The sequence below is a fragment of the Lepidochelys olivacea genome (genome assembly GCF_965140295.1).
Source record: "Lepidochelys olivacea isolate rLepOli2 genome assembly, chromosome: 6".
In the NCBI taxonomy this organism is placed as follows: domain Eukaryota; kingdom Metazoa; phylum Chordata; order Testudines; family Cheloniidae; genus Lepidochelys; species Lepidochelys olivacea.
This window is the reverse complement of record NC_140416.1, coordinates 45890519-45917543: the sequence shown is the minus strand read 5'-3', so window position 1 is coordinate 45917543 and position 27025 is coordinate 45890519. Positions and strand designations below refer to the sequence as shown.

The window sequence follows — 27025 nt, the reverse complement described above, 5'->3', positions numbered from 1 at the left end:
GACTGATGTGCTAGCAGGATGCATAACATGCTTTTGCGTGCAAACTGCCATTTTTGTCTATATGAAGTGCAAAACAGCTTACTACCAGAACCTAAGAATCCTCATTAGGTTAAATGATGATCAATTAATCCTCCCACACCGGAATTTCATGGTTCAACCATTGCTGACAATGGACTTCTCACCAGGAAAATTTACATTCATATTTCCAACAATGCAATAATGTACAAATCCTGTCACAGGATTTCCTCTCTACCCTCATCCCCATTGCCTATGTTAGTAATCATAAAAAGCAGAAAGCGGCAAGCAGAAACAAGGACCCGTGTACAAATTCTACCTTCCTAAACTTGGAGGCAAGTTCCAACAGTTTAGCCTCTTTAGCAGCAGAGTTCCGAGAAGACAAAGGGTCAGACTACAAAGCCAATAAAGGGATAGGAAAGATTGAAAAAAAAATATGAAAACAGACTTTAAAGACACTCAAGAAGTCCATTTATAGCTACTAGACATACTATTGCTTCATACTATAAGCCGCTATTCTCCCTGCAGCAATTTAAGGACATATAATGCAAGCTGAAATTTGACTGCCCATTACTTAAAATCTTCAGCTCAATCCTTGGTTAGGCCTGGCCTATACCTAAAAGTTAGGTCAACAGATACACTACTCCAGGGTGTGACAAGTTCATACCCTTAAGCACCACAGCTATGCCCATCTAACCTTCAGTGTCGATGCAGCTAGGTCAACAGAAGAGTTCTTCCATCAATCTGTCTGCCGCTGGTAAGAGAGGTAGATTACCTACAGCGATGGAAAAACCCCTTCTGTTGCTGTAGGAATTGTTTATACGATGGCACTACTGTGGCATAGCAGCAGTGCTGTAATGCAGACATGGCCTTAATTTTAAAAAAAGGAAGAAACTGTCTTCTTCCCTGCCAAGTCATAAGTTGCTGATCGTATTAAATGACTCCCAGCACATTCTTTCTGGAGTAAAGCAGTTCTATACAGTAACAAAAATAGTAATTCAAACAGCAAAGGGAAAGGAAACAATTTTCACAATGCAACACACAAAGCTGATACAAAAGCTGCTACAGCAAACTCCCAATAATAGAAATACAGAAAGAGGAAGTCATTAGAATTTAAATATTTTGAACATATGCTAGATAATTAGAAGAATGAATAAACAGAAAGCACAGAATACAGAAAACATTTTACTGATTCTGTTTGGAAAATCAGTGAAAATAAGACTGAGAACAGAATTGCTATAGTTGGAATGACCACAGAAGAGACACTCTCACAATGCAGTGAATTACTGTCCCACCTTTGAAAGTGCTGCAACTCTTTGTGCCAGTTCAGCCTCCACCTCAGGCAAAGTCTCAGCTTTTCTCAAAGTCTGCTGCAACTTTTGCTCAGCCAGTTCGAGTCGTTCTTGCAACTGTCTGTTCTTATCTTCACTCTAAAGATCGAGAATGCAAGAGTCACCATTTACAACTAACATGGTAGCTACTTGTTCCTTTATCAAATACTGGAGTAGAGAGACAGACAGCTTCCTTTATTAGACTAATGGAAAACAGTTTTTCAGCATTGATTGTACTTTCCAAATACAAAAAGGAGAAAAGCAGCTTCCCAAACTAACTTTTAAAATTAAGTTTGTCAAATAAAAGTGCTATTTCACTGCACTAAAAATTGAATTCCTTCATAAACACAACCACAGCATGCACACTATCATGAAGGCACTGCTTATGGATCCAATTTTAAGGTTATGCAGAGGTTTGTAGTTATAGAGGAGATCAAATTCCTTTGCTATTTAAGTAAAATTAGTTATATGAGCACTAAATGAGCACTAAACACTTAGTTTTCTGGCAAAGTTAAAAGTAAATGTGTTCAGTATTTTAGAAGTTAAGGTTAAAAATGACTTAATGTTTCCTTCTGTTCCCTCTAGCTAAGTGACTGACTTATAACCCTTCAAAGTTTAAATTAATTTAGTTGTACACAAATATCTCAGGCATAAACCAGTTTTCTTTTTTCAATAAAATAAAGAAAGAAAGTGATGAGCATTATTTGGTGCAACTGTTTCTGTCTAAGTCAAAGGAAAGAGATGGATCAAAATTATTCAAAATCAGAAATGGTTCCTGTCAAGGTTCCTCCCTGACTCTGAACTCTAGGGTACAGATGTGGGGACCTGCATGAAAACCTCCTAAGCTTTCTTTTACCAGCTTAGGTTAAAACTTCCCCAAGGTACAAATTAATTTTACCCTTTGCCCTTGGAATTTCCACTGCCACCACCAAACTGGGTTTACTGGGAAACGTAGTTTGGACACCCTGCTCCCTACCTACTTTCTCAATCCCCAAGCAATCCACTTTCCTTCATTCTGTCCTCTCTTCCAGGTAGCCCCACTCACCTAACTGCTTCCCTTCCTAGACCCTTAGCTAGAGCCATCAGCCAGCTGCTCACCTTATTGTGCTATCTCTCTGCTAAGATTCAAAGGGAGTCCTGGTATGATATCCATTGCCTCCCACAGGTTTGCTCAGTCTAGGTTAGAGCAGTGGTCCCCAAACTGTGGGGCAAGCCCCCCTAGGGGGACACTGAGAAACATTCAGGGGGGCATGACAGGGCCCAGGCCAGCCCCAACGGAGGGCAGGAAGGAAGCACCACCCAGCCGAGTTATGCCCTCAGCTCTGGCCCCAGCCTTGGCCTCTGGCTGCAGCGACACCCCCAGCCTCGGGCTCCAGCCTCAGCTCTGCTCCCAACCCCGCCTCCAGCTCAGTCCCTGGCACCTGGCCATGGCTCCAGCCCCAGCTCCCCGGGGGCGGGGGTAGGGAGGGAGAGAGGAGGAAGAAGGCAGGGCTAAATAGGGGCACGATGTGAAAAGTTTGGGGACCACTGGGCTAGAGACATGCATGCACAGAGGCAATAAGGATAAAAGGTTCATAAAGGCTCTACACCAGAAATAAGAGATGCAGACTAGTCATTGTGGGGAGACAGGAAAAGGAGGAAACAGCCAAGCATTAGGATTAATCAGTGGGGTTGAACAGTGGTGCTGAGAAGGGATGGGCAGTGGAGCTCTTCCCTTCTACCTCTACCCCACACTCTCCTGTCCTGTTAAACTTTCAAACATTTTATAAAAATGGAGCTCAAAGTTACTCCAGCAAGCCAAGGAGTCCAGGGGCATGAAGCAAGCTGCAGTACATGAAGAAGAGATCTAGAAAGGGATCAAGCATGGGGCAGCCCAGAGAACCAGCAGAAGCAGAGATGTAGGTGAACAAGTATAGGAGCTTAGAGGGGGGTTGATAAAAGTGGGAAATCATAGGCAAAGTTTTAACATAATACACTCCACTAATTCCAAAGCAGCTATAATTCACACACATGCAAAAATATGCAAAAGGACAGCACCAGTGTGCCTCCCCAAGATCTGTCAAGAGCACAACCTTCTCTGCCATAAGCTTTATACGTCAAAATGTTTAATTATTTGTTGCTCAACAACAAAATCATGGAATTTCCACACAAAACACTATTAGTTAAGAATACTTAACTACATTTCTTTTCAACACAACCATTTAGAGAGTCTCCAGTTAGAATTACAACATCCTCCAAGTGAACATTAACACTTTTCACTAATAATCATACCCAGATACACAGACTCCTCACCTCCACAACAAATTCTTTTCATTTCCAACATAAAATTGGAATTCCAATTCTTCAAAGAGAAAACAATCTAAAATACAACCTTAACTTTGACCTCAGACTTTCACAGGCAACCATAGCACATTAGACTTATTTTTAAAGTATGACTGCTCGTAAAAAGTAAGTTCCTTAGCACACATTGGGTACTACTATAGTTTAAATATTACCATCTTCATCAGGAATATATTGAACAGAATTTTCTTAATATTTTAATTAAAATTATTACCTGTCGGTGCATGGAGTCTTTATTAGCAATTTCATTTTCAAGTTTATCATTGAGGTCATGCACAGATGTAGCTTCACGCTGTGCAGCGAGGTAGCGTTTTTCAAGAGTTGTAATTCTCTCTTCCATGTCTTCCTTTTGGGCCATGGCCTATATTATGAGAAACTACATTTACTCACTAAAAGCTATGAATTATTTATTTAATAATCTGGGCTAAAACAGTATCATAGAATTCTATGATTCTATGATACTGTTTTAGCCCAGATTATCAAACATACTTACTGATTGTGCTGTAAGAATGAGAAAGTATAAGGTGTTGAAATATTTACTTAGAAGAATTGTGTTATTAAATTACACACTCACTTTAAAATAAAAAAAAGGACTAGCACAGAGTCAAGTAGTGAGTTACAGAATGCTTAATTGTTATTCACCTCAGAATTATTACAATATTAGAGTAGTTTTCCTTATAGTGTGTTAGACTGAACTTAACGCACTTAAATTTTTTTAACTTGGAGCCTTAAATTCAGCTCTTAAACTCATATTCAGCCATTAAATTTTTAAAAAAGTGTCCTATCTTTAAAGGTTTTGTGTACTCCTAAATCCCACTAAAGTTCAGATGTGCTTCAGGAGCTCAGTATCTTTAAAACCAGGATCTTTATTTAGGTAGCTAGATATGGATTTAAGAGCCTAATTTTAGGCACTAAAGTTTGAATATTTGGGGTTAGGCTTTGACATCTTTTCCAGATTGTCTATTTTTGCATAGTGTACAGCACTGCTTACATTTCCAGACTAAAATTTATTTTAAAAATATCATTGAATGTTATCTCCCAGCTTCTTTTAAGTACACTTTAAATCACCTTTAGAACAGTCGGTCTTATTACACAAAGTTCCACAAATCAAAGAAACTGTGAGGATTATGTTCTGTACTCTGAAATCTTTGAAAATACGAAGTGTTTTATATTGTAGATATTAGGCATTTTTCAAACAATTTGTTATAGTTAACTTAAGGAAAAAAAGAATTGACAAAAGTTAGGGTATCTAAATTTTATTCTTATTCCTAGAGTAGCCTTGCCCTTAGAGGATTACAGAGATAGCAATGTTTATCGTATTTGTGTATTCATGAATTTTTGGTAGAACATCTATTCTAAAGCAAGCATGGATAAATTCCACATCTTTTTTCCCCCTGGGGTAGCTACATATATGCAACACCAAATTTTCCTTGATCTAAGTCTAGACCCTAGCTGACAATTAGCAAAATACATTTCTTCCAGCCCAGAGGGCAGAATGTAGGACACCTACAAGATTGTTAATGTTTCTACTAATTAATTAGTAACCATCACTTTAGCAAACAATAGAAACACAAAATTGAGAATACACAATTGAACGATACAACATCAAGAAAATTAGCACTCAGGAATGAGCTAAGCAATTAGGCCCAGATCCAAAGAGGCACTTAGGTGCCTAAATCCAGGATTTAGGTGCCTAAATCCAGGTGGTAGATTCCCTCCATGGACTGCTAAAATGAGGTAGCATCTCCATGAACCCCAGACTTAAGCACCTATCGCCATAAGAGGGAAAGGGCTTAGTACACCCACGTAGCGTCTGGCTTAGCTGGGACTACTGAGACTTTCACAGTTCATTCCTCACCTCTCGTACATCTCTTTGCAACTTTGTATTCATTTCTTCTGATTTTATTAAATCTTTTCTAGCTGTGTCAAGATCTTCTTCCAGCTCTGTCACTCTGCTAGAAAGAGCAGTGAGACGTTCCTTCATTTGGCCTTGCTCGTTGATCTGCTTGTCTATGATTTCTTGGAGTTCTATAACTTTAGCAAGGTCTTCATCGTGGCTTGAAGAACCATCAGAAGATCTCTATTACATTAAAAAAAAACCACCACCTTAAGTTTCCACACTACATGGAGCTTTGAAATATACTATATTGTTTCAATATAACAAAGCTAATTAAAGTTCGTTTGTGCAGCCTATCCAATAATAAAGTTGTAATAATTACCTTGTGCTTTAATTATATACTTAAGAGTGGACAAATATTGCAACCTATACACGACAAAAAAAATCCGTCAGTGTTAAACAACCTTACCTTCCCATTTGTGCTTGGTGTATTTTCCTGATCATGATTTATATCCAGCACCCCATCAGTTAGCGTTCTTTTCTGATTGTTTTGCTCTTTCAGAATCATTAACTAAAAACAAAAGTAAAAAAAACTGTAGCACATTTCACTTTGTACTTCACTTATCACATAAGCAATAGCTAACATAGTACAATAACCTCACTTTGAAGCAAATGAGTAAGCTTGGAGTAATGAATTTTACTGATTTAATCTTTAGAAGATTATTAATGTTTTAAAGAAGAGACTGATGCATGGGCAAAGATGTAATACAGGCAGCTAAAAACCTATTCCATGCCTGCTATGCTACGGCCATTGGTCTTAAACCAGAAAAAATTCTATCTGTGAGACAGAATTATCAGCTCATATGTATAGTTCCTATACAGACTTCTATCAACAAAAACTAAAGTGAAATCAAACTCATCCAATTGGGATCTAACTAAACAAAAAACTACTAGTAAATAACTTTAAGAATCATCTGCATATACTAATATTTGGAAAAATGCTGATTTGATGCTATGGAATAAATTCTTCCACCCAAACATCCCCCAAAATTTTATTTTACTATAGGGACCTACCTCTTTATGCGTAGTACCTAGTTCTTCTTCCAATAAACTACATCTTTCAAGTGCTACTCGTAATCTTTCCCTTACCTGAAAAATAAAGTCATCAGTAACAATCTTATAGCTATCTTAGCACTGAGCAACTGTGAACACAAGACAAAAATGTTATATGCCTAGCACTATGGCTTCCCATTTCAACATGCTTAATTGCTCCACCAGTGTCAATGACTTACACCATCAAATTCTGAAGTTTTAACAAGCATCACAGAAAGGATCTTCTGGAAAACTGACTAAGATTTTAAGATAAACTTTTGACTGACACTTTACCTAACAAGGAGTCAGAACTTCTCCATTGGGCAGGTGAACTCCACTTGCTGCCACCTTTTAAACCTAGACTAAATTCTGTGTATTTAAAATATACCTCCCCCTTGTAAGGAACACTCAAAGACCTGTAATGTTTGTATTATCTAAGGAAAAGTTAATGATTTCAATTTATAGAATTTGCAAGTTATAAGAAATAAGCATTTTACTAGACACAAAATTTAGGAATCAAACTGCTAGTTGGGAGTGGGGTTTATCTTAAGCTGCGCCCATTTGCACAGCTGAGCTCTATGGTAGAAGGCCCAATGCACAGGTAAACTGAGGAGCTCCAGGATTCCCCCTTTAACCAGCTTCCTCCTGTGTAACAAATCCAGGGTTGGCGGGGGCAGAGAGGAGCTTTTCCCCGTCCCTCCCTTTCTAGCCCTACTTCACTATCTTTCCTTCTTTTTTCATTTTCTTCTATTACACACATATGCTGTCAATGTAAGGGAAAGGATGTGTGGACCAGGGAAAGGAAGAGTGGGATGAAAGTGAGGCTATGAAGAATGAAGAGCATGTGCAGATGAAGGGGTAGAATGAATGAATTTTCTACATTAAGAAAATTTACACAGAAGTGTAACACCAGTGCAAATAAGCTCCTTGAAGAGATTTTATTCTTTAAATCTTCCCCAGATGCAGCATGACTCCCCCAGCCCCAGAGCAGCCACCATCCTATCTTCGCTGCTCTTGCAGCAAGAAGCAGCAGCACACTCAAACTCCAACCAAGTAGAGCGTACAGAAAGGCGTAACGACTTCACAACACTGGGGGGGAGAGACAGCTCAGTGGTTTGAGCATTGACCTGCTAAACCCAGGGTTGTGAGTTCAACCCTTGAGGGGGCCATTTAGGGATCAGGGCAAAAATTGGGGATTGGTCCTGCTTTGAGCAGGGGGTTGGACTAGATGACCTAGTCTATTCTATGATATTCTATGAAAACATGTTTTTGCTTTCCCTGTTGACTGCACTGACTGAACTGGTAATTATCATCACCTCCTGACCGACTCACTCACTAGTTCACTTAACTGCTTCTTTGATCTGCCTTGTCTGGGCCTGGTGTAATTGTTCACCTTAAGTACGGAGCCACTTACTACACTGCTACTAATTTCTCTCATTTAACTACTTACATACACAAGTAACTGTCCCTTGAGCATTTGATTATTTATATAATTTTGTATTCGTGATTAGGAACAGAGACAGTAGGAATCAGTAGATTCCTTGTAACCACACTGCACTGTTGATTATTGGTACCACTCTACACTTTTTGCTCTCATCTCTAACTTTACCATTTCTCTGCATTGCATTTATCTCCCTTTTTCTCTCCCTTCCCCTACTTCATCTCCCCTTGCATTCTACCCTCTCCCTATGTTACTCTCATCAGCTTTTCACTCTTCTGTTCTTCCTGTCCCATTCCACCACCTCCTCACTCCTACTCTCACAAATCATACCTCCCCTTCTCTCTTGCCTTTTTCTGTTTGAATCTGGTAACACCCACCCCAACTCCGTCTGACTCCAACTGCTCCCTGAACCTTCCCTATCATCATCACCACCTCTCTGAGTTCCTCCCCCAGCAACTTCCCTTTCACCTTTTTTCTCCAGTCCAAATGGAATACCCAAACCCTGTTTATAAAAAATGTCTCTGCTATCCACAACCATCACATTTCCCTTTCTCCTGTCTCTCTCGTCCCTAATTTCCTCCTCCAACACTGATAAATGCCAGCTTACCTGTCTCTGTCCTCTTAAATTCATTAAAACTCTTGCTGGGGAAAAAAAAAAGTCTTCCTGGTTTGTTGTTTCAACCACACCATCATTTTGTTTGTATCATTTCACTGGCTTCCCTTTCCCACAACATCAAGTACAAACTACTTGTTTTCATTTTTAATGCCCACTGTGGCCTCAGATCAGACTGATCTCTATTTTCTCTCCATCAGCGATGCCAGCCTTGATTGCCTGTGTCAAATTTTCCAGCATGCATGTTTGTTTTCTCCCATGCCATTTCTTTTTCATGGGAACAGCACCCTGCAAAAAGCCACATAGCCAAGCCACATAGCCACACCACACTATTCTCCTTAAAACTCACCTATACCATGATGACTACAAAACACTTGACAATGGTTTATAAACTGCTGTTTATTTCTCTAACCACAACTGTCAGCAATAAGAAAAGGAGGACTTGTGGCACCTTAGAGACTAACAAATTTATTTGAGCATAAGCTTCAGCATTGTTACTCTGTGCTCCCACTGTCTATTTGTTGTGACCACCTGTTGTCCATTGTCTTCTACTTTGTGTGTACAGTACCTAATCAATGATGCCTTTTATGTGTTACTGTAATACAAGAAAATAAGTGTGAAAACCCCTAATGTAGATATGTTGCATGAGCACAAAGTAGGGCTTTTTACACTAATGCAGCTTACATTGGTATGTTACTATATTAAGTTAGTTACACTGGATTTGCTTTAGTACAGCACATCTATATTAGGAGGTTGTACTGAAGTAACTGCATCAGTATAGTTACACTAGTGTACATTTTCTTAAAGCAGATACGGCATAGTCAAAGAACCTAACTTCTGAAAACTGCACGAGCAAAAGTTATTAGTTCCACACTTTGGCCAGGGGAACGGGGACGGGACGGGACGGGGGGCAATTAGTTGGCACACTTCGTTACCTTTTCATCAAGGGCTTTGTGATGTTCAAATAATGATTTTAGTGCTTTGAGAACTTCAACTTCACTAGAAACTCCTGCTGGAGACTGAGCCTGTCTCTTTACAACAGTCATTCTAAGGGACCGCTCATGTCTGGAGACTAGACATTCCAAATGTTCTAAAAGCAGCTGAAATAAAAACAAAAAAAGTAAATAAGGAACAAGATGTTTATACCTGTTTTGAACATCAGACTAGAATGACTTTACTTTCTAAAATATTAGGTTTGATTTAAGAACTTTCAACCCAGGAATCAAAATTCAAGATTAAATATATTAATTTGTTTGCCTTTAACATTTCAGTGATATCTTTGTATAAAGTTAATAAAATGGATGAGGTGCAACATGGACCACTGTTCACCCTTTTACCCAGCATTCTTCCCCAGACCTAGCCTCTAGGTAAGATGCCAGGTTGACAGAGCTTCATATTAATCTTTGCTTCGATAAGACTTCTCAGTTCCTTGTCTGTTTCAAGTCTGGGAACTGCTTTCTAATCACGTGGACTGGGTTATACACAGGAAATATATGAAGAAGTTGTTGGGGAGCAACTACTCGAACCATGGTTGCACGAACTGTGTGGATCTCCATGACCTGCACTTCTGCTCCACTACTTCAGAGTCTTACGCTAATTCAGAATCCCTTATCATGAAGGAACCCTCTGGCAGTCAGAGCTGCAGTCCTTTATCTGCCGTTAGCTGGAATATACACAAGATGCATTCACAGCCTTAAAAGACACTGCTATACTGTCACTTCCTTATATGAGGCACAATTGTACCAGCAGCGAGAACCCATATGGACAATACTCAAAGAAGAATTTACAAATTTTTATCTTTGAGTTTTAAGTTGGTGTATAAGAGCATGATACACAGTCTGAAGGGAATCTCAATATTAAGTTCAATTCTCCAATTAATTATATTTTCCTTAATGATGGTTTAATGGGGTTTACTGGTCCTTTAAGTAAAAGAGGAATTCGAGGGGGATGGAGTCAAGTGTCTCCCCATTCCAAGAGTCTCAACAGACCAAATATCCTGGGGAGAAGTGGGGCAGACATGGGGAGAGAGGAAACGGTCTCAGGGAAAGAGTCTTGGAGAGACTATTTAAAGGCCTGAAGCCAAGACTTTTGTAGTATAGATATTTGTAGCTCCCTGTCTCCTAATCACTCAATCAATCATCCAACCAAACAAGACAAAACCCAGGTAGGTAGGGGATAGCAGAGAAAGCTCCCTGTTCTCACTGTGAGAGCAGATGTTATCATCCAGGAAGGACTGTTTGCTTGCTGACCTCTCCTCCCAACCCAGGAGAGCAAGTACTGAGTTGGTGAGGCCTAGAATACAGCACCCCAGCAGAGACACTTGTTTTGTATTTGAGGTAATTTCATTTTAAAACAAACAATATTGCAGACACTCCAGGTGGAGCTAGACAGAAAAATTTAAAGGGCCTGCCAAAAAAGAGGGACAGACCGGCTCTGGGTGGTAAGCCAGCCACAGATGGCAATAATCAATAGAGATCAGACAAGTAACTAACCCTTGTATTATTTCTTTCTGCTTTCAGTTCAGCAATTTCTTCTTCCCTTTCAAGGAGCTGTTCCCTGCATACATTAAGCTCTTTAGTAAGTGCTGCAAACTCCTGGAAGAAAGCAAACAACAATACATCAGTATCATAAACGGTGTGCAACCCAATTATATTAATTATTACCACAATAAGTAGTTCAGTAAAGTTGTAATCAATTATTTTTATTCAACACATCTAAGGAAAAAGTTTATCCAGGAAGGGGATGGTGATGCTAGAAGAGGGGTGATGTTTTCCAGGAAACAGGGCTCATGACTGGAAGTCAAGAGACATGGATTCTCCTCAGTATGTGAATAATCTCGTGTGGTATGCGTCAAGTCACTTTAATTATCTGTGCTTTTATTTCCTTTTTTCTTAAAAACTTTTCAAGCCTAGCAAAATATACTGTTTATTGAGGACTACACATACACTAAGGCCTTGTCTACACTTGCAAGTTGGAGCGCATTAAATCAGCCCCAAGCGCCCTAACTCCAGAGGCGTCCACACTGGCAAGGCAGTTAGAGCGCGCGGACCCTGCGGCTGGAGCACCCCTGGTAATCCACCTCCACGAGAAGCATAGAGCTTGCTGCGCCCCAGCTGGAGCACCATGATGCCAGTGTGGACACCTGGTCTATTAATGCGCTCTGATCAGCCTCCAGGAAGTGTCCTACAATGCCTGTTCTAGCCACTCTGGTCATAACTTTGAACTCTACTGCCTTGCCCTAAGGTGTCAGACCCGCCCTTTAAATTTTCTGGGAATTTTGAAAGTCCCCTTCCTGTTTGCTCAGCAAGGCGTGGAGTGCTTGCCGCGCTTTCCAGGTGACCATGCCTTCACGCGCCAGGCAATCCCCAGTATGGAGCAATGGCAAGGTGCTGGACCTCATCAGTGTTTGGGGGGAGGAAGCTGTCCAGTCCCAGCTGCGCTCCAGCTGTAGTAATTAAGATACCTACAGGCAGATGTCATGGCCCCTTTCTGTCATGGCCCTTGATCAGGATGCAGTGCAGGGTTAAAGTGAAGGAGCTGCGGAATGCCCACCACAAAGCGCAGGAGGCAAACTGCCGCTCCAGAGCTGCTCCCATGACCTGCCATTTCTACAAAGAGCTGGATGAGATATTTGGGGCCGACCCCACCTCCACTCCGAAGAGCACCATGGACAATTCCGAGGCCATGACAGCCCAGAGTGCAAAAAGGCAGAAGGCAGAAAATGGAAGCGAGGGTGCTGAGGAGGAGGGGGGCCCAGAGACAGAGGGGGGCCTAGTATCCCTAGATGCATGCAGCCAGGACATGTTTTCAAGCCAGGAGGAAGGTAACCAGTCGCAGTGGACGGTGCTTGGGGAAGAACAAACAGCAGATGAGGTAAGCGGCTTTTATTTTGAGAAGGGAGTTGTTGGGTACGGGCTGTTGGGACGAGGAGGGTTACAGAAAGAAGGGTTAGGGCTGCATGCATGCCTAGATGTGGAATAGGGCGTTGATGTGCTCTCTCACATCGTGGTAATCGGCCTCAGTGATCTCACTGAAGGTCTCCTGCAGAAGCTGGGCAATCCACTTGCGCAGGTTCCTTGGCAGAGCTACTGTGCTCCTTGTCCCAGTAAGGCTAACATGTCCGTGCCACTGTGCCATTAGAGACGGGGGGACCATTGCTGCATACAGGCAAGCCACATAAGGGCCAGGGCAGAAGCCGCATTGTTGCGGAAGACCCTCCCTTTCTTCCCAGGTCACCCTCAGCAGCAAGATATCTTCCAGGACAAACCCATCCTGTGGAAAATGTGGGGACAGTGTTGAGTATAGGGGCCCCCGGCAACCAAAAATGACCAAAAGCATGCTCCACAGTCATTCTGCACTGACTCTGCCTGTTGAACAGATCCTTGCTGCTGTCAAGGCTCTCTGTGTACGTTTTCATAAGCCAGGGCATTAAAGGTCTCAAATGATCACAATGGGCATTTCAACTTCCCCTACGGTGATCTTCTGGTCCGGGAAGAAAGTCCCAGCTTCCAGAACAGGCCTGTGTTCCAAAGGATGAGTGCATCATGCACCTCTCCAGACCAACCTATGTTAATGTCCATGAAACGCCCACGGTGATCCACAAGAGCCTGGAGAACCATCGAGAAATACCCCTTCTGATTTATGTACTCAGAAGCTAGGGGGTCTGGTGCCAGAATTGGAATATGCGTGCCATCTATAGCCCCTCCGCAGTTAGGGAAACCCATTTGTGCAAAGCCATCCACAATGTCACGCACGTTGCCCAGAGTCACAGTTCTTCTGAGCAGGATGCGATTAATGGCCCTGCACTCTTGCATCAACACAATTCCAACAGTAGACTTGCCCACTCCGAACTGGTTAGCAACTGATCGGTAGCAGTCTGGAGTAGCCAGCTTCCAGATTGCAATCGCCACGCGCTTCTCCACCATCAGGGCAGCTCTCAATCTCATTTCCTTGTGCCACAGGGTGGGGGTGAGCTCAGCACAGAGTCACATAAACGTGGCTTTCCTCATCTGAAAGTTCTGCAGCCACTGCTCGTCATCCCAGACTTGCATGACAATGTGATCCCACCACTCAGTGCTTATTTCCTGAGCCCAAAAGCGGTGCTCCATGGCGGTAAGCATGTCCGTGAATGCCACAAGTAATCTCGTGTCGTATGCGTTATGCGTGTCGACATCATCGTCGGACTCCTCACTGTCACTTTGTAGCATAAGTAGTAACTTGAATGCAATTCGTGACGTGCTGGCGAGACCCATCAGCATATTTCTCAGCAGTTTGGGATCCACTCCCGCAGACCGAAAGGGAAGACAGAGTGTGCAGTACAAAAAACACTTAAAGATGGCACCATATTTAGATGGAAGCGATCCATCATGGGGCACTGGGACAGGACCCAGGATGTCATGCACCCTCCTCCCCCTTCCCACAAGCCACAGCGCCAGTACAGAATGGGAAGAGGTGCTCTGTGGGATAGCTGTCCACAATGCACTGCTCCAAATGCCACTGCAAGTGCCGCAAATATGGCCATGCCACTGCGCTTGCAACTGACAGTGTGAACACATGGCAGCACTCTCCCCGTTGCTGTCTCCAAGGGCTGGTTTAACTCCTGGAGCTATACATCTGCAAGTGTAGCCAAGCCCTAAGTCTAAAGTTTTAATACAAAGCTGTTTTGAATTAAGCTAGACATGCCTGAAAACAAATTCCTTTGAAAGGACGCCTCAGCTCTACCTAAAACATCACTACTACAATGTTAACATGTGCAACTAAAACAGGCAGACTCAAAGCTGATGTACAAAAGTTTCAGAGCCCAAGGCTTTGTCTACACAACACACCTTTTAGTGACACGTCGGGCAGTGTAAACGCTGTTTGTGAGCGGGGTTCGCGTTGTCGACAGGAGAGCGCTTCTGCCACTTTTACACTGCCAACGTTTACACTGCCACTTGCCGCAGCAAAACTTGTGTCTTTCAGGGTAGGGGAGGGCCTTTTTTAAGCACCTGTGAATGACAAACGTTTTGTCGTTCAATTGGCAGTGTAGACAAAGCTTCATTCTGTAAACTGTATCCAAAAGATACATGGGATTGGAAAAAAACCACAAAAAATAACTTCTGTGGCATATGCTCCTGGGACTCCTGACACATTAGACTGCTAAAAGTCACTACAAAAACCAATAGTGGTATCACTGTCATCAATTACATACAATCCATGACTATCATGAACCCTCCCTCTTAAAAAAAAAAAAAAAAAGTCTATTCAGTGGAAAAACAATTCAGATTACTACTGAGAGTGAAGTTCAAATGGCTTTTTTAAGTCAATCATAAAAGATTGCTCCGTTTGACGAAAAAGGGAGTCCTCCTTTAACAAAATAGGAAAAGCAAAACATCTTTACTCTTGTTGCATGACAATTAAATTCTTTTTGCCATTTTCAAGCAGGAGGATGATAAAACTTCATTAGGACAGTTTAATACATTTAATGAAAACCTGATACGGAATACACAATCAAAAACACAAAGATGTATTTCAGATGTTGTTCATTCTAAGTTGCCTACATAAATTAAAACCTTCTAATGCTGCCAAGATGCAGACCTTACTAAAGCAAAACGTGTCCTTACAAGTTCTTCATTAATAACGCCAAACAGAAAGCACACAACCATTCCCTCATTCCATTACTAAAATGACAACATGGGAAGAAAAAGGAAGTTCTCAAATAGCTGAGTTATAACTATTAGAGTTGGCTGGAAACTGGAATTCTCAATCCACAGGAAATTCCGAGTTTCCAAAAAAAAATGTCTGGAACAGAAAGATAAATGAAATGTTGAAGTTTCCTGAAGAATCGGAATTCCAAAAGTTTTGTTTAGAAAGTCAAACGCATTTTGTATCAAGCTTTCGCAGAGCCAGGAAGCTCATGGAGCCTGGGCTCCCAGGACTTCTGGGGAGGGGAAGAGACACAGAGGTGCTGACAGACAGCTGGTGTTGCATCCCGGGCCTGGGCCAGCTGCCCTGCCACTGTGACAGGGAGCCACACCACACTGTCTCCCACCTCAAGAGTGAGGTGAATATACCCCGTCTAGCACTCCCACAAACTGTAACCCCCTTTTCAGCTCCCTCCATGCTCTCCAGCAGTGTCCTCTTTTTGTGAACCTGAAAGATGGTAACACTAATGCAAACTGCCATCTAGGAAGATTTGTCCTGTTCCATAGAGGAGTCCTCTTGTATCCCTTTTTCCCCTGTCATGCAGGGAGAGGGGTCTGAAACCTGCTCCAGGTTCCTACTGCTCAGGGTCCAGATTTGCTGCTTCTAGCTTGGGGGAGGAACTTCATGAATATGTCCTGCCATGTCTAGCACTGCTGAGAAATGCAGGTATCCCAATCACAGAACATGCAAAGATCCCTATCTAGGTATTCCACAAGTGGAGTAGAGCAGACAGTGGTTTCCCCATTTCCTTGTCTTTTATCCCCTCCCCCCCATACTGTACTCCACAACAGTGGGAGAGGAGGGGATGCACCAATAGTGTCTAAGCAGCAGATAGGCCATTAAATCCCATTGTTGAGAAAGAACCAGAAATACAGCTACAGAAGGCAAATGTATGGCCAAAGTTGTTTGTTTGTTTTGTGTGGCCAAAGTTGGTTGGTTGTTTTGTTATGCAGCCACAGATCTGCCAAACCTTCTTATAGTCAGAGGCAGAATGAAAAACTGGCAGGCTATTCAGGGTAGCTAGCCACACCTTCTCTTATCAGTGACTGACAAGTCTGGTTCTGCCTGTATAGCTACATGCAAATAGAGTATATAGGTTAATTGGTTTTTGCACCTTGCACATTAAAGAGAATACTAGGATTATAGTCTGAAACATGCGTAATGCAACAAACATACCTATCTGTACTACTAAACTCAAAAACACATGACAAAGTGGTAAACGATAAAATGCAGTTTATGCCAGATTTGCATAAATAGCTGTTCAGGCTATCATTTTCGTGTAAAAAGACACATCTTTATTTAGCACTATCCAATAGAATTTTACAAAGCCAGGATAAAACAACACTCCCTCCATATGATGTTGTTGCTGGTTTTATAAGAGAAAAATTTAGTATCTCCACTATTGCTGATGGGAGAACTTCAGTAAATCTCTCTACTTTTGCCATTATTTTTCAATTTCATCTTGTGAGTTTCTATTGTGATTAGAACAAAGTATGTTTCTCAGAAAAGAACTTACAGAAACTTACACACTGTTACCCTAGGGGGCAGAATACATTTCAAAATAGATAATTTTTGAGGAAGGAAATATATGACTTCAACCATTAGCTGAGTAGGCTCTTTTTTCTTTTTGAAATTAAAATTTTACACTGTGAGCAGTTCTATCTACAGCTGAAAACAGTGAAACATGTCTACATTCAATTTTTTTCTTAATCTCAAGGTTTTTTTAAAATGTGCACAATAAAAAGGATTTTTTTAAAAAATAGCTGAATAGAAGAGTTCAGAATGGAATGTGGATATCAAACTAGCTTTTTTTCCCTTAAACATTTAAAATAAAAACCTATTTTGAGATCTCTCAATACTGAAGATAAATTAGTCAATAATTAAGCACATAGGAATGCAGCAAGTAGGTTGTAGTAAATTACTTGTGTCACAAACCAGTCAAACCCACTAACATGAGCCAAGAGTTTGACACATCCCACTTAAAGCTTCAAACAGAATTCTTAACAACAAAATGGATTTAAATAGATATTGTGAAAAATTATCTAACCTTTGGGACCAACAGGACTATAACACAATCACAAAAGTTATTTTTCATTCCAATACCTATCTTCATCACTTATCTTTCACAAAAACTTTTGCAGTTTTACCTCTCAGCCCGAAGTTGAATACAACTTGAAACACCTGAATAAAAATCAAGCAAATTGTTGTCTTACGCAACTATTTAGATAACAGCTTACATGTTTTTTAAAACTATCAACCTTTTAAAAAGCAAACCAGTTTTAATTTTCCATCTGACATTCAAAATAATTATATATTTAATCCTCTGAGGACAGATCTAATAATGTTGAGAAGAAAGTTACGAACATTTTAAAAATGCAACCCTTTTAATATATTGCTGTTTTAATTATTCTGAGCCAGAGCTATGCAGCAGAGGATATTGGAATAGCTTCACCTGTCTCTTCAATCACTCAACAAAAATGTCCCCCTCATGTCTGTCTCCATTTCAGAAGATTTCCACTAACTCTATATTAGTCCCTACACCAGGGGTGGCCAACCTGAGCCTAAAAAGGAGCCAGAATTTACCAACGTTCATTGCCAAAGAGCCACAGTAATACGTCAGCAGCTCCCCCATCAGCTCCCAGCGCCTCCTGCCCACTGGCAGCCAATCAGAGCAAGGGCATGGCAGGCTCAGGGGAGGGAAGGGGTGGAGTGGGTTTCAGGCCTGTGGCAGAGCCAGAGGTTGAGCAGTAAGTACCCTCCCCCGGCACATTGGAAAGTTGGCACCTGTATCTCCAGCCCCGGAGTCGGTGCCTATACAAGGAGCTGCATATTAACTTCTGAAGAGCCGCATGTGGCTCCGGAGCCACAGGTTGGCCACCCCTGCCCTACACAATCTCCTCAGCTTCTAAACCTGCAGATGCTGTGCTGATGCCTACCTCTCCATGGTGGGGAAGGCTGAATCAAGAGCAAGAACCAGACTGTGCTGGATAGGCAGAGAAATGGGACACAAGCAGATCATGCAGGCACAGCAAATGGACTTATATGTGTCCAGTGCAGCCTGTGGCTGGGTAATCACTGCCAAAAAGCCAGAAGCAACAGAGAGGGAGAGCTGGGTTGTGGTACACTGGGTGCTGACAATTTTTTTTTTTTTTAAACAAGGAAATTAAATTACCCAAAACTTTAACACAAAGTTAAGGTTGCCCAGTGTTGCCTTGAGACCTTCGAGAATGTAGCGTGTGGCTAAACTGAAGCCTCTGAAAACCAAGATATGAAGAAAAAGGGTAAATGACACCCCTGCAATGTAACTTTAACACTTCTCTCTTTGAGCTATGAATATTAGGCTATGTCTACACTACCGCTTATGTCAATATAACTTATGTCACTCGGATGTGAAATAACACCCCAGAACAACATAAGTTACACAGACATAAGCGGTGGTGTGGACAGCATTATGACGGTGAGAGATCATCTCCCACCAACATAGCTATTACCGCATGGATTGGATGGATTAATTATATCGACAGGAGAGCTCTCCCCCACTAGCATAGAGCGGCTACACTAGAGATCTTACAATAGTGCAGCTGCATCAATACAACTGTGCCCCTGTAAGCTCTCTAGGGGAGACATAGCCTTAGCGCTTTATCCTTAAAGATGCTACAGAATGCTTTGGGAAGACAGCACTTGAGATCTGCAGAAAGAAGTTTAATATCTTCTCTTTGTTAAGGCAAAACTTTAGGCCAGGTGGGGCAAACAGGATCTACTTACACTTAAACACTATGCCTACACCATACAACCGCACCCACAGCCCCTTCACTTGTGCCCTGAAGATTCCTTCTGAGATACTGCCTTCACTTACCATTCACAAAACCCTGGAGATCACTGCCATGTTTTCCACCAGGCTGCTGACATTCCTTATGGCAAGAAGATACCCTTGTGCTCCTCTACTGACACAACCTTCAAAATTTATCATTTCTTCATATCAGTCACAGCTCTCCCAGACTGCTCCAGCTAATCCCTGCATCACTTCTCAGCTATACCGAACAAAGACGACAGCTGGCATGCCTGCGGGACCCTCCTGCCCGGTCCCTGAGCTGCTGGCCCAGGAGGCCAGCCCCAGGGCCCTCCCCTGCTGTTCCCCCTCCCCCGCAACCTCAGCTCACTGCACCACTGGCGCAATGCTGTGGGCGGTGGGCTGCGAGCTCTTGCTGGGCCCAGTGCTCTGTGCTGTGCAGTGGCGTGGCTGGCTCCAGCTGGGCGGCATGGCTGCCTGTCCTGGTGCTCTGGGCGGCATGGCTGCAGCGCCACCAGCCACCGGTGCTCCAGGCAGCGCGGTAAGGGAGCAGGGGGGTTGGATAGAGGGCAGGGGTCAGAGCGATCAGAGGACAGGGAACAGGGGGGTTGGATGGGGTGGCGGGGAGCAGTCAGGGGCAGAGGTTCCAGGGGCGGTTAGATGGAGCAGGGGTCCCGGGGTGTGCAGTCAGGAAAGAGAGGAGGGGTTGGATGGGACAGCAGGAGGCAGTCAGGGGGCAAGGGGTCCGGGAGGAATGGATGGGGCAGGGGTCCCGGGGGGGGGGGGGGGGGATGGGACACCAGGAGACAGAAGGGGCTGAATGGGCCAGGAGTCCTGGGGGAGTCGTCAGGGGGCGTGAGCCGGGCTATGCCTGGCTGTTTCGGGAGGCACAGCTTCCCCTAACCGGCCCTCCATACAATTTTGGAAACCTGATGTGGCCCTCAGACCAAAAAGTTTGCCTGCCCCTGCCTAGTCCTTCCTCATGTCTACTTATTGCAGATTCATGGATTTGAGAGATTATAACGGATCGTTAGATCAGCTAATCTGACCTCCTACATAACAGGCCTGATAAATTCATCCATTTACTACTGTACTGAGCCTAGTACCTTGTGTTTGAGTAAAGTCTCTGAAAGGCATCCAGTCATGACTTGAGGAGATGGAGAATCCACCACTTTCTTTGCTAGCTTCATACTAGCCCTACTAAACAATTTGCAGTAGCTGTTGCAAGTTTCAACGGGGCAGTGCTGCAGTTGCACCGTGGGGGCATCATTTGCCTTAACTTTTTATTTCCTGGTTTTCAAAGATTTAAGTGTACATTACCTTAATGCTTCATTTCCTGGTTTTCAGAGATTTTTGTTTAGCCACTCTCTACATTCAAGAAAGACATGAGAGTCATCACTGGGCAAACTTAACTCTGCATTAATGAAGTTTTTAGGCATTTAATAAAGACACATAAGATGCAGTTTGTTTTTCTAGAAATTTATGTTTTTCCTTCTTGTATATCTTTATGTAATGCTCAATTTAAGTACAATATTTTGAGTATAGGTCTAAAGAAGCTATAGAATAAATACAATCACTTCACTGTAATCCTCCTCTCTCCCCACACTTTAAAGGGGAATTAGGAGGGAGGTGGGGGGTAGTCTAGACATTACTCAACTCTCTTGCTTCTAATGTGCAGTAAAAATCGATGGAGAAGAACTAGACCCTTCCTCATGTGACTAGGAAAGCCCACAGAATATGCTGTCTTGCCAATACACTTAAAATTTCTTTTACTGATACATCCATTCATATGATGGATATAAGCTTATTTTCATCCTGCTCTTTTATTAGAAGGCAAGCCTCCGTCTTTAAGCAAACATTGTAAAGGACTGAAAATAGTTTCTATACACTTCCTCTAATGTCAAACACGACTAAATCACAAATATTTTTAAGTTTCAGAGTAGTAGCCATGTTAGTCTGTATTTGCAAAAAGAAAAGGAGTACTTGTGGCACCTTAGAGACTAACCAATTTATTTGAGCATAATGCATCCGATGAAGTGAGCTGTAGCTCACGAAAGCTTATGCTCAAATAAATTGGTTAGTCTCTAAGGTGCCACAAGTACTCCTTTTCTTTTTGCAAATATTTTTAAGTTACTATGCTACACATACTCTAAAGTCACTACAACTTACATTATTTTACACCTATAAAACAAATCAAATTCAAATCTTCTAGAATGACAGACTCAAGGGTCAACGACCTCATATTCATCTGAATGGACAATACAGTACAGCAGAAGCTTCATTTATCCAAAAAGATATCAAAGATTAAACTATGTCCAATATTTGAATACAACATAAATATTTCCTAACAGTATTAATCCTTCGTGAACAAATGAAAATTTGAAGCTCGATTGAAAATGGCTTATTCAGATTGTTCTCCCTCACTGAACAGCCTTCTTAAAGTAATACTTTCAAATGCTGGAAGCAACTTACAGCCAAAAGCTAGCAAACAAGAATATCATCACAAACAAGAGCACTCTTCTCAACTTCATGTGACACCTGAATATTTATTCATGAACAGGTGATAGCGATCATCCCTCCATCATATGGCTGCTGCTGTTACTTCTTGTATTACGAAACGTATTTTACTTTAGCTGCTCTTGGTTGGACAGCATATTTCCACTAAAAGTGTACCTGCAGTACACACATAAAGACTTATTATGAACCACATATCCTGTTGAATCTGAACAAAAAGAAAAATGTTTTTAAAAGCAAATACTAAATTTAATTGCTGAAAAAAGTATAAATCATGATTTTGCAGTGTATGACTTCTAATTGAATTACACACGACTATTGTGACCTGGTAAACAGCATTAGTGGGTGTCCTAGCCAATACAGAATTTTCCTCAAAACTACAGCAGATTAAATACAAACTAAGAATATTTGTAGTTAATATAGGAATAAAGTCTTATAATGCTCTGCATTTCACTCTTCAGTGGCATTTGGTCTAAACCTCTCATGAACACAGGCGCATTTCTTATTACCACCTTAAATTATTGAAGTCTAACACTCTTCGGGACTGAAGAATCTTTCCAGGATTTCACAATAAGAACATTCAGAATCTTCTTCGCCATCCCCCAGTCATGTTTTGATTGGCAGCTGATACTGCATGACTTCTCAAAGATGCCTAAAGCTACAACTATCTATGGAGCTCATGTCAGTGAAGAAACTCCCACACCTACTTTTTCCCCATCCTTCACCACCATTATGGCAAAGGATACACTTTTAGTTTAATTAAAAAAGAAAAATCCTGTGCCACCAGTTTGAAAAGGTATGAGGCAAACCCATCTAAATTTCAATTACATCTTTGAGACTTTTCTTAAGAACGTTCCCCCACTCTTTCCCTCTCCCCCACAAAAAACAGGCTGAGATCCACTAGGATCCCACACATGCTGGGATATAATAGAGAAAAAGAGAGAGCCTGTCTGTGTGGAGGGGCAAGGGTGGATGGTATGTATGGTTCCTGTCCCCAAAATTCTAAGCCTGGCTCTGGTTACAGTATATTTACATTTGTGAAAATTTAATGAGGATTCAGCTTTTCTGTTGGGACCTCACATTACAGGACTGACCAAAAGCAAAGCGTACTGAAAGATCAAATACTCTGAAATCAAACATTACTGAATTGCAATTTGCCCAACGGAACTTACAAGTATGTTTCTGTTTGTAAATTAACAAGCACACTTTGTATTCAAAATCAATAAATAATGGTAGAATTCTTGCCAACTGGCATTTTAGTATTAAATACATTTTTAGGCTTTCTATACAGTTAAGATGCATCTGCAATTCAATGTTTATAAGACAATTAGTCACTACATGGGTATTTAATACCTAGATTTTACTGACACCAAATCTAATCTAGATATCTAAATATTCTTGCAAGAACAGATGCTGGTCACAACACATTCTGCACAATAGTTTCAATGGAATGATGTTCCTGTTTGTGAAAGCTGTGAGAAGCAGCTGAGGCACTGCCCTGACCCACACAGTCATTCATCTTTGCCTCTGGCTGGCAGAATTAGGGCTAGGGCTATCAGTTATAAAGTAAATTTTTCAAACTGTGTTAAAGGGGAGTGTTTTGGGAACATCTGTTGGAGGTTAACCAAGCCACACGTTAGGCAAGCGTCAACAAGAATTTCCCCCCGCCCTCAGTGCTCTCATATATAATTTTTTTGCCAAGTGACGAACAGCGTGGTTTTATAATTCCAAACTTGCTCAAGCAGGTAGTGCTCAATAAGGACAGATACCTGTAACAAGTCTACCAACATTTGAGAGAGAACTAAAGTTATGGGTGCTTAAATTTTTTATTTTATGTTTATGCTATATTATATACAGGAAGTAATATTAGTTATCCAAGTTTATTTGCCAGTTAAGAACTTGGCATTCACTCTGTGCAAAGTAAAGTAAAATCTCTCATTTTGTTGATCTACAATGTAAGTGTACCCTAGGGTTAATAGCTATGGGAACTGAAACATACATTGGGAAGTTCAAGAATCTGTTAGAAGTAATTTTGAAAAATACGCTTTAAACCAACCTGGTTAATATAAAAGAATCTTAGCAATCTTAAGCCTGTAATTTGATTTCTCATTTGTTATATGCCACAGTTCTAAACATGAAGATAACATCTTCATAACAGATATGCACATGACATTTTGGTACAGTTATCTAATAAAGTAATTTAAGAAAAAGATGTCAAAAATTTCCCCAGTGCATTCCTCTCCTCCCAAAATTACTAATACTTACTTTAAAACATAGTTAAGAATTTAATATCTATTATACAAGCTAAAAAAATGTTTAGTTTTGAAGTCAACCATAGTTATAACTATACTGATGTAAATTCATATCTTAGATTATACCAGTGGTTCTCAAACTTTTGTACTAGTGACCCCTTTCATATAGCAAGCCTCTGAGTGCGACCCTCCCTTATAAATTAAAAACATTTTTTTTATATATTTAACACAATTATAAATGTTGGAGGCAAAGCGGGGTTTGGGGTGGAGGCTGACAGCTCACAACTCCCCATGTAATAACCTGTCAACCCCTTAAGGGGTCCAGACCCCCAGTTGAGAACGCCTGGATTATACTGAATAAAAAATCTCTATATACAGACAAGGCGTTAGTGTAAATGACAATCAGGGCTTTGAGTTTAGAAGCCTTCTCCAAAGAGCTCATTCTGAAAGTGTGACCACCACTCTTCTGCAAGTGAATCAATCACCTTTACCACCATGATCAGAAATTCCAATAGTAATTACAATGTTCTTTATTATTGTTAATTACAAATTATTACCTTATGAGCTTTTAAACTATGAGACAAGAAAAATGGGTGCAGCTGTCTAAACATTTGACCTCCTCAAATTATACCAAGCAGTACTAAGTATTTTCCCGATTTCTACAGCCTACTTAGACCATGGAGACATATTGATATTGCACAACTAAATGGTGATTTAAGTCTTAGAATTTTCACATCCTACTTTGGAAGCAAAAACTAATTGTATGAGGAGTATAGAACAAAAAGGCTCAAGTTTCAGAAGATGGTATTGTTGAACCCCACCCATAAAATACATTTTGAAGGCTAGCACAAACTGCTCTAAGGGAACAAAAAAAGCTCTAGTTACACTTGCCTGCCAAATGTATGCAACTATAAACATGTGAGACAACACCAAGAGAAAAACTGAATGTAAATGAAAACTTTGTAGTCTTCACAGCATTTTCTGTGGATTTTTTTAAAATCACCTTTGATTGCAAACCTGCAAAAATATAACTCCAGACTTACAAGCCTAAGACTCAGTTATCACCACATAAAATACTTTTCCTAAAAATAAGAATCCATAACAGCCCAAAGCAGCTTTTAGAACTCAGATATACAAAAATAACTACATCAAGCACTAAAACAGTTACAGTGAAAAACAGTCTACAAAAATTAGAACATGGAAACGAAAAAGTTCTGTGATACTTTGGTACCTCAGAATAGCACCCAGGAAGCCCCATGTTCACCACTGTGATATGACTATGTGTTTTGTGCAAAATATGCCTTGTGAGATATCATTTAAGAAGTCTTGATTTTTTGAACATTAATACCTGTTGAATTGTGTGTGTTACCATTGTATCTGAAGTTATGATGTTTTGGGAGTGGGTGTGTGTGCGTCCACAGCCAGCCTTTCAGGGGCAAAGGAGCATCTACTAAGACACACTTACATCAGGACCAACCATGGCCCATTAAGGGGAACCCAGAATCTTTCTAGCCCCTGGAAGAAAGTATAAAAGAGGGGGACAGTGACATCATCACTTGGCTTCTCTCCTCCCCGATCTCAACATCTGGAATACAAAAACTTTGAAGTGGGGAAGATTGGTCCCAGCCTGAATGGGAATACAGCCTGTGTATTAAGAACTGTGAGCTGCCAGTAATATCTTTTAGGGTGAAAAACTGCTTGATTCAAATCTTGCTTAGTCTATAGAATTTACACTACAATTTTATTTTTAGGTCTTATGTAAGCAACTTTGATCTCTACGCCTGCTACTTAGAATTACCTAAAATCTATCTTTCTGTAGTTAATAAATCTGTTTTATATTTTACCTTGAACAGCTTCTTCCTCTCAGGGAGATGCATTACCTATGGTGTCCGGAGAACCCTAATGTCAGCATAGGTAGTGTCCACACTGAAGTGCTGCAGCTATGATGCATAGATGCACTGCTGTACAAATACAGACTGCCAGACGCTTTTCAATGGACCACAGGTGCAGGCCATGCCGGGTGATGTTTCCCCCCCAACCCAAAAATTGCTCTGGATGGCATGCCCAGAAGCAAAGAGGCAGCACTCCTCCTGGCAGCAGTGCTCTCAGTGTACCTGTATAGCACAGGGACTGAGGAAGCAGCATGGCAGTTAGTTGAACTCCTCCCCGCCTCCTACATGGGACCCTTTCCCCTTCCCTGCTGCCGGAGTAGGGTGCTGACTGCTCTGCAGACCATCTACAGGTGAGAGGCAATGCGTGGGACTCCAGCAACAGAGAAGGCAAAGCAGCCCCATGTAACTGGGGGAGGAGGAGCTCAGTCAGTCATCCTGCTGCTTCCTCCCTCTCAGCAAACTCATGGAGAGGGCCACTGCCAGCGGGAGTGCTGCTTCCTCGCTTCTGGACATCCAAAAAAATTGGGGGAGGAGGAATGTGACCCCCCCAGAATCTTTTATTTGTGCCTCCACCCCGACTAGCTACAACTACAGGCCACTTCCGCACACGGGCTGAATCCATGTTGAACCATGCTTGCGCTCCATGCAGTCCCCAGAGCCTCCCGTCCAAACCTGTCTCCTGAGCACACCCCCCTCCGGTCTTGTGGCCCCCACTCCCGAGCAGCCCCCGGAGCCCACTACCCCTGGGCAGTCCCCAGAGCCCCCTCCCCTTCAGGGCCAGTCCCCAGAGCCCCCTCCAGGCTCCTCTCCCACCTCCCAACCAGCCTCTTTCCCTTCCCAGTCCACCTCCAGTCACCAGCTTCTGCCACATCCAGGCCTCCCCTCATCTCCCCAGGGCTGCTTTCTGGAGTCTCCTTGGTCCCTCCCACTACCCAGAGCCTCCTTCCTGCCCCTCTGCTATCCCAGAGCCCAAAGGGTAGCTGGATCATAGTCCAATGGCTTCACCTCCAGTCTCTGAGCTCAAAAGTACTCCAACAGTCACACCCTACTCTGCTGCCCAGATCCCAGCACACACCCATTCCTCTCCCTCCCGCTGCCCCATATTTGCTATTTGGCTTATCTGGGGGCACGAAGGAAAGTTTGGGGACAGGATGGGAAGCACCCATGCCAGGTGGCTCAGGTCAGCCTCATGCATCACATTTTCAATTTAGGGAAATAAGATCA

The 27025-nt window shown here is 42.0% G+C and overlaps 1 protein-coding gene across 6 annotated transcripts in view; it reads right to left on the bottom strand.

The window, feature by feature from the left end:
- Window positions 1-27025, bottom strand: part of PPFIA1 (PTPRF interacting protein alpha 1) — an 87290-nt gene that overhangs the window by 48208 nt on the left and 12057 nt on the right. For all 6 annotated transcript variants that reach the window (XM_084632295.1, XM_084632293.1, XM_084632291.1 and 3 more), the window contains exons 3-9: window positions 11162-11263; window positions 9605-9769; window positions 6598-6672; window positions 5993-6094; window positions 5545-5766; window positions 3901-4047; window positions 1311-1445 (exon numbers count right to left, since the gene is read on the bottom strand). In XM_084632295.1, the coding sequence (XP_084488421.1) occupies window positions 1311-1445; window positions 3901-4047; window positions 5545-5766; window positions 5993-6094; window positions 6598-6672; window positions 9605-9769; window positions 11162-11263 (948 nt within the window). The remainder of the gene's footprint in view (window positions 1-1310; window positions 1446-3900; window positions 4048-5544; window positions 5767-5992; window positions 6095-6597; window positions 6673-9604; window positions 9770-11161; window positions 11264-27025) is intronic.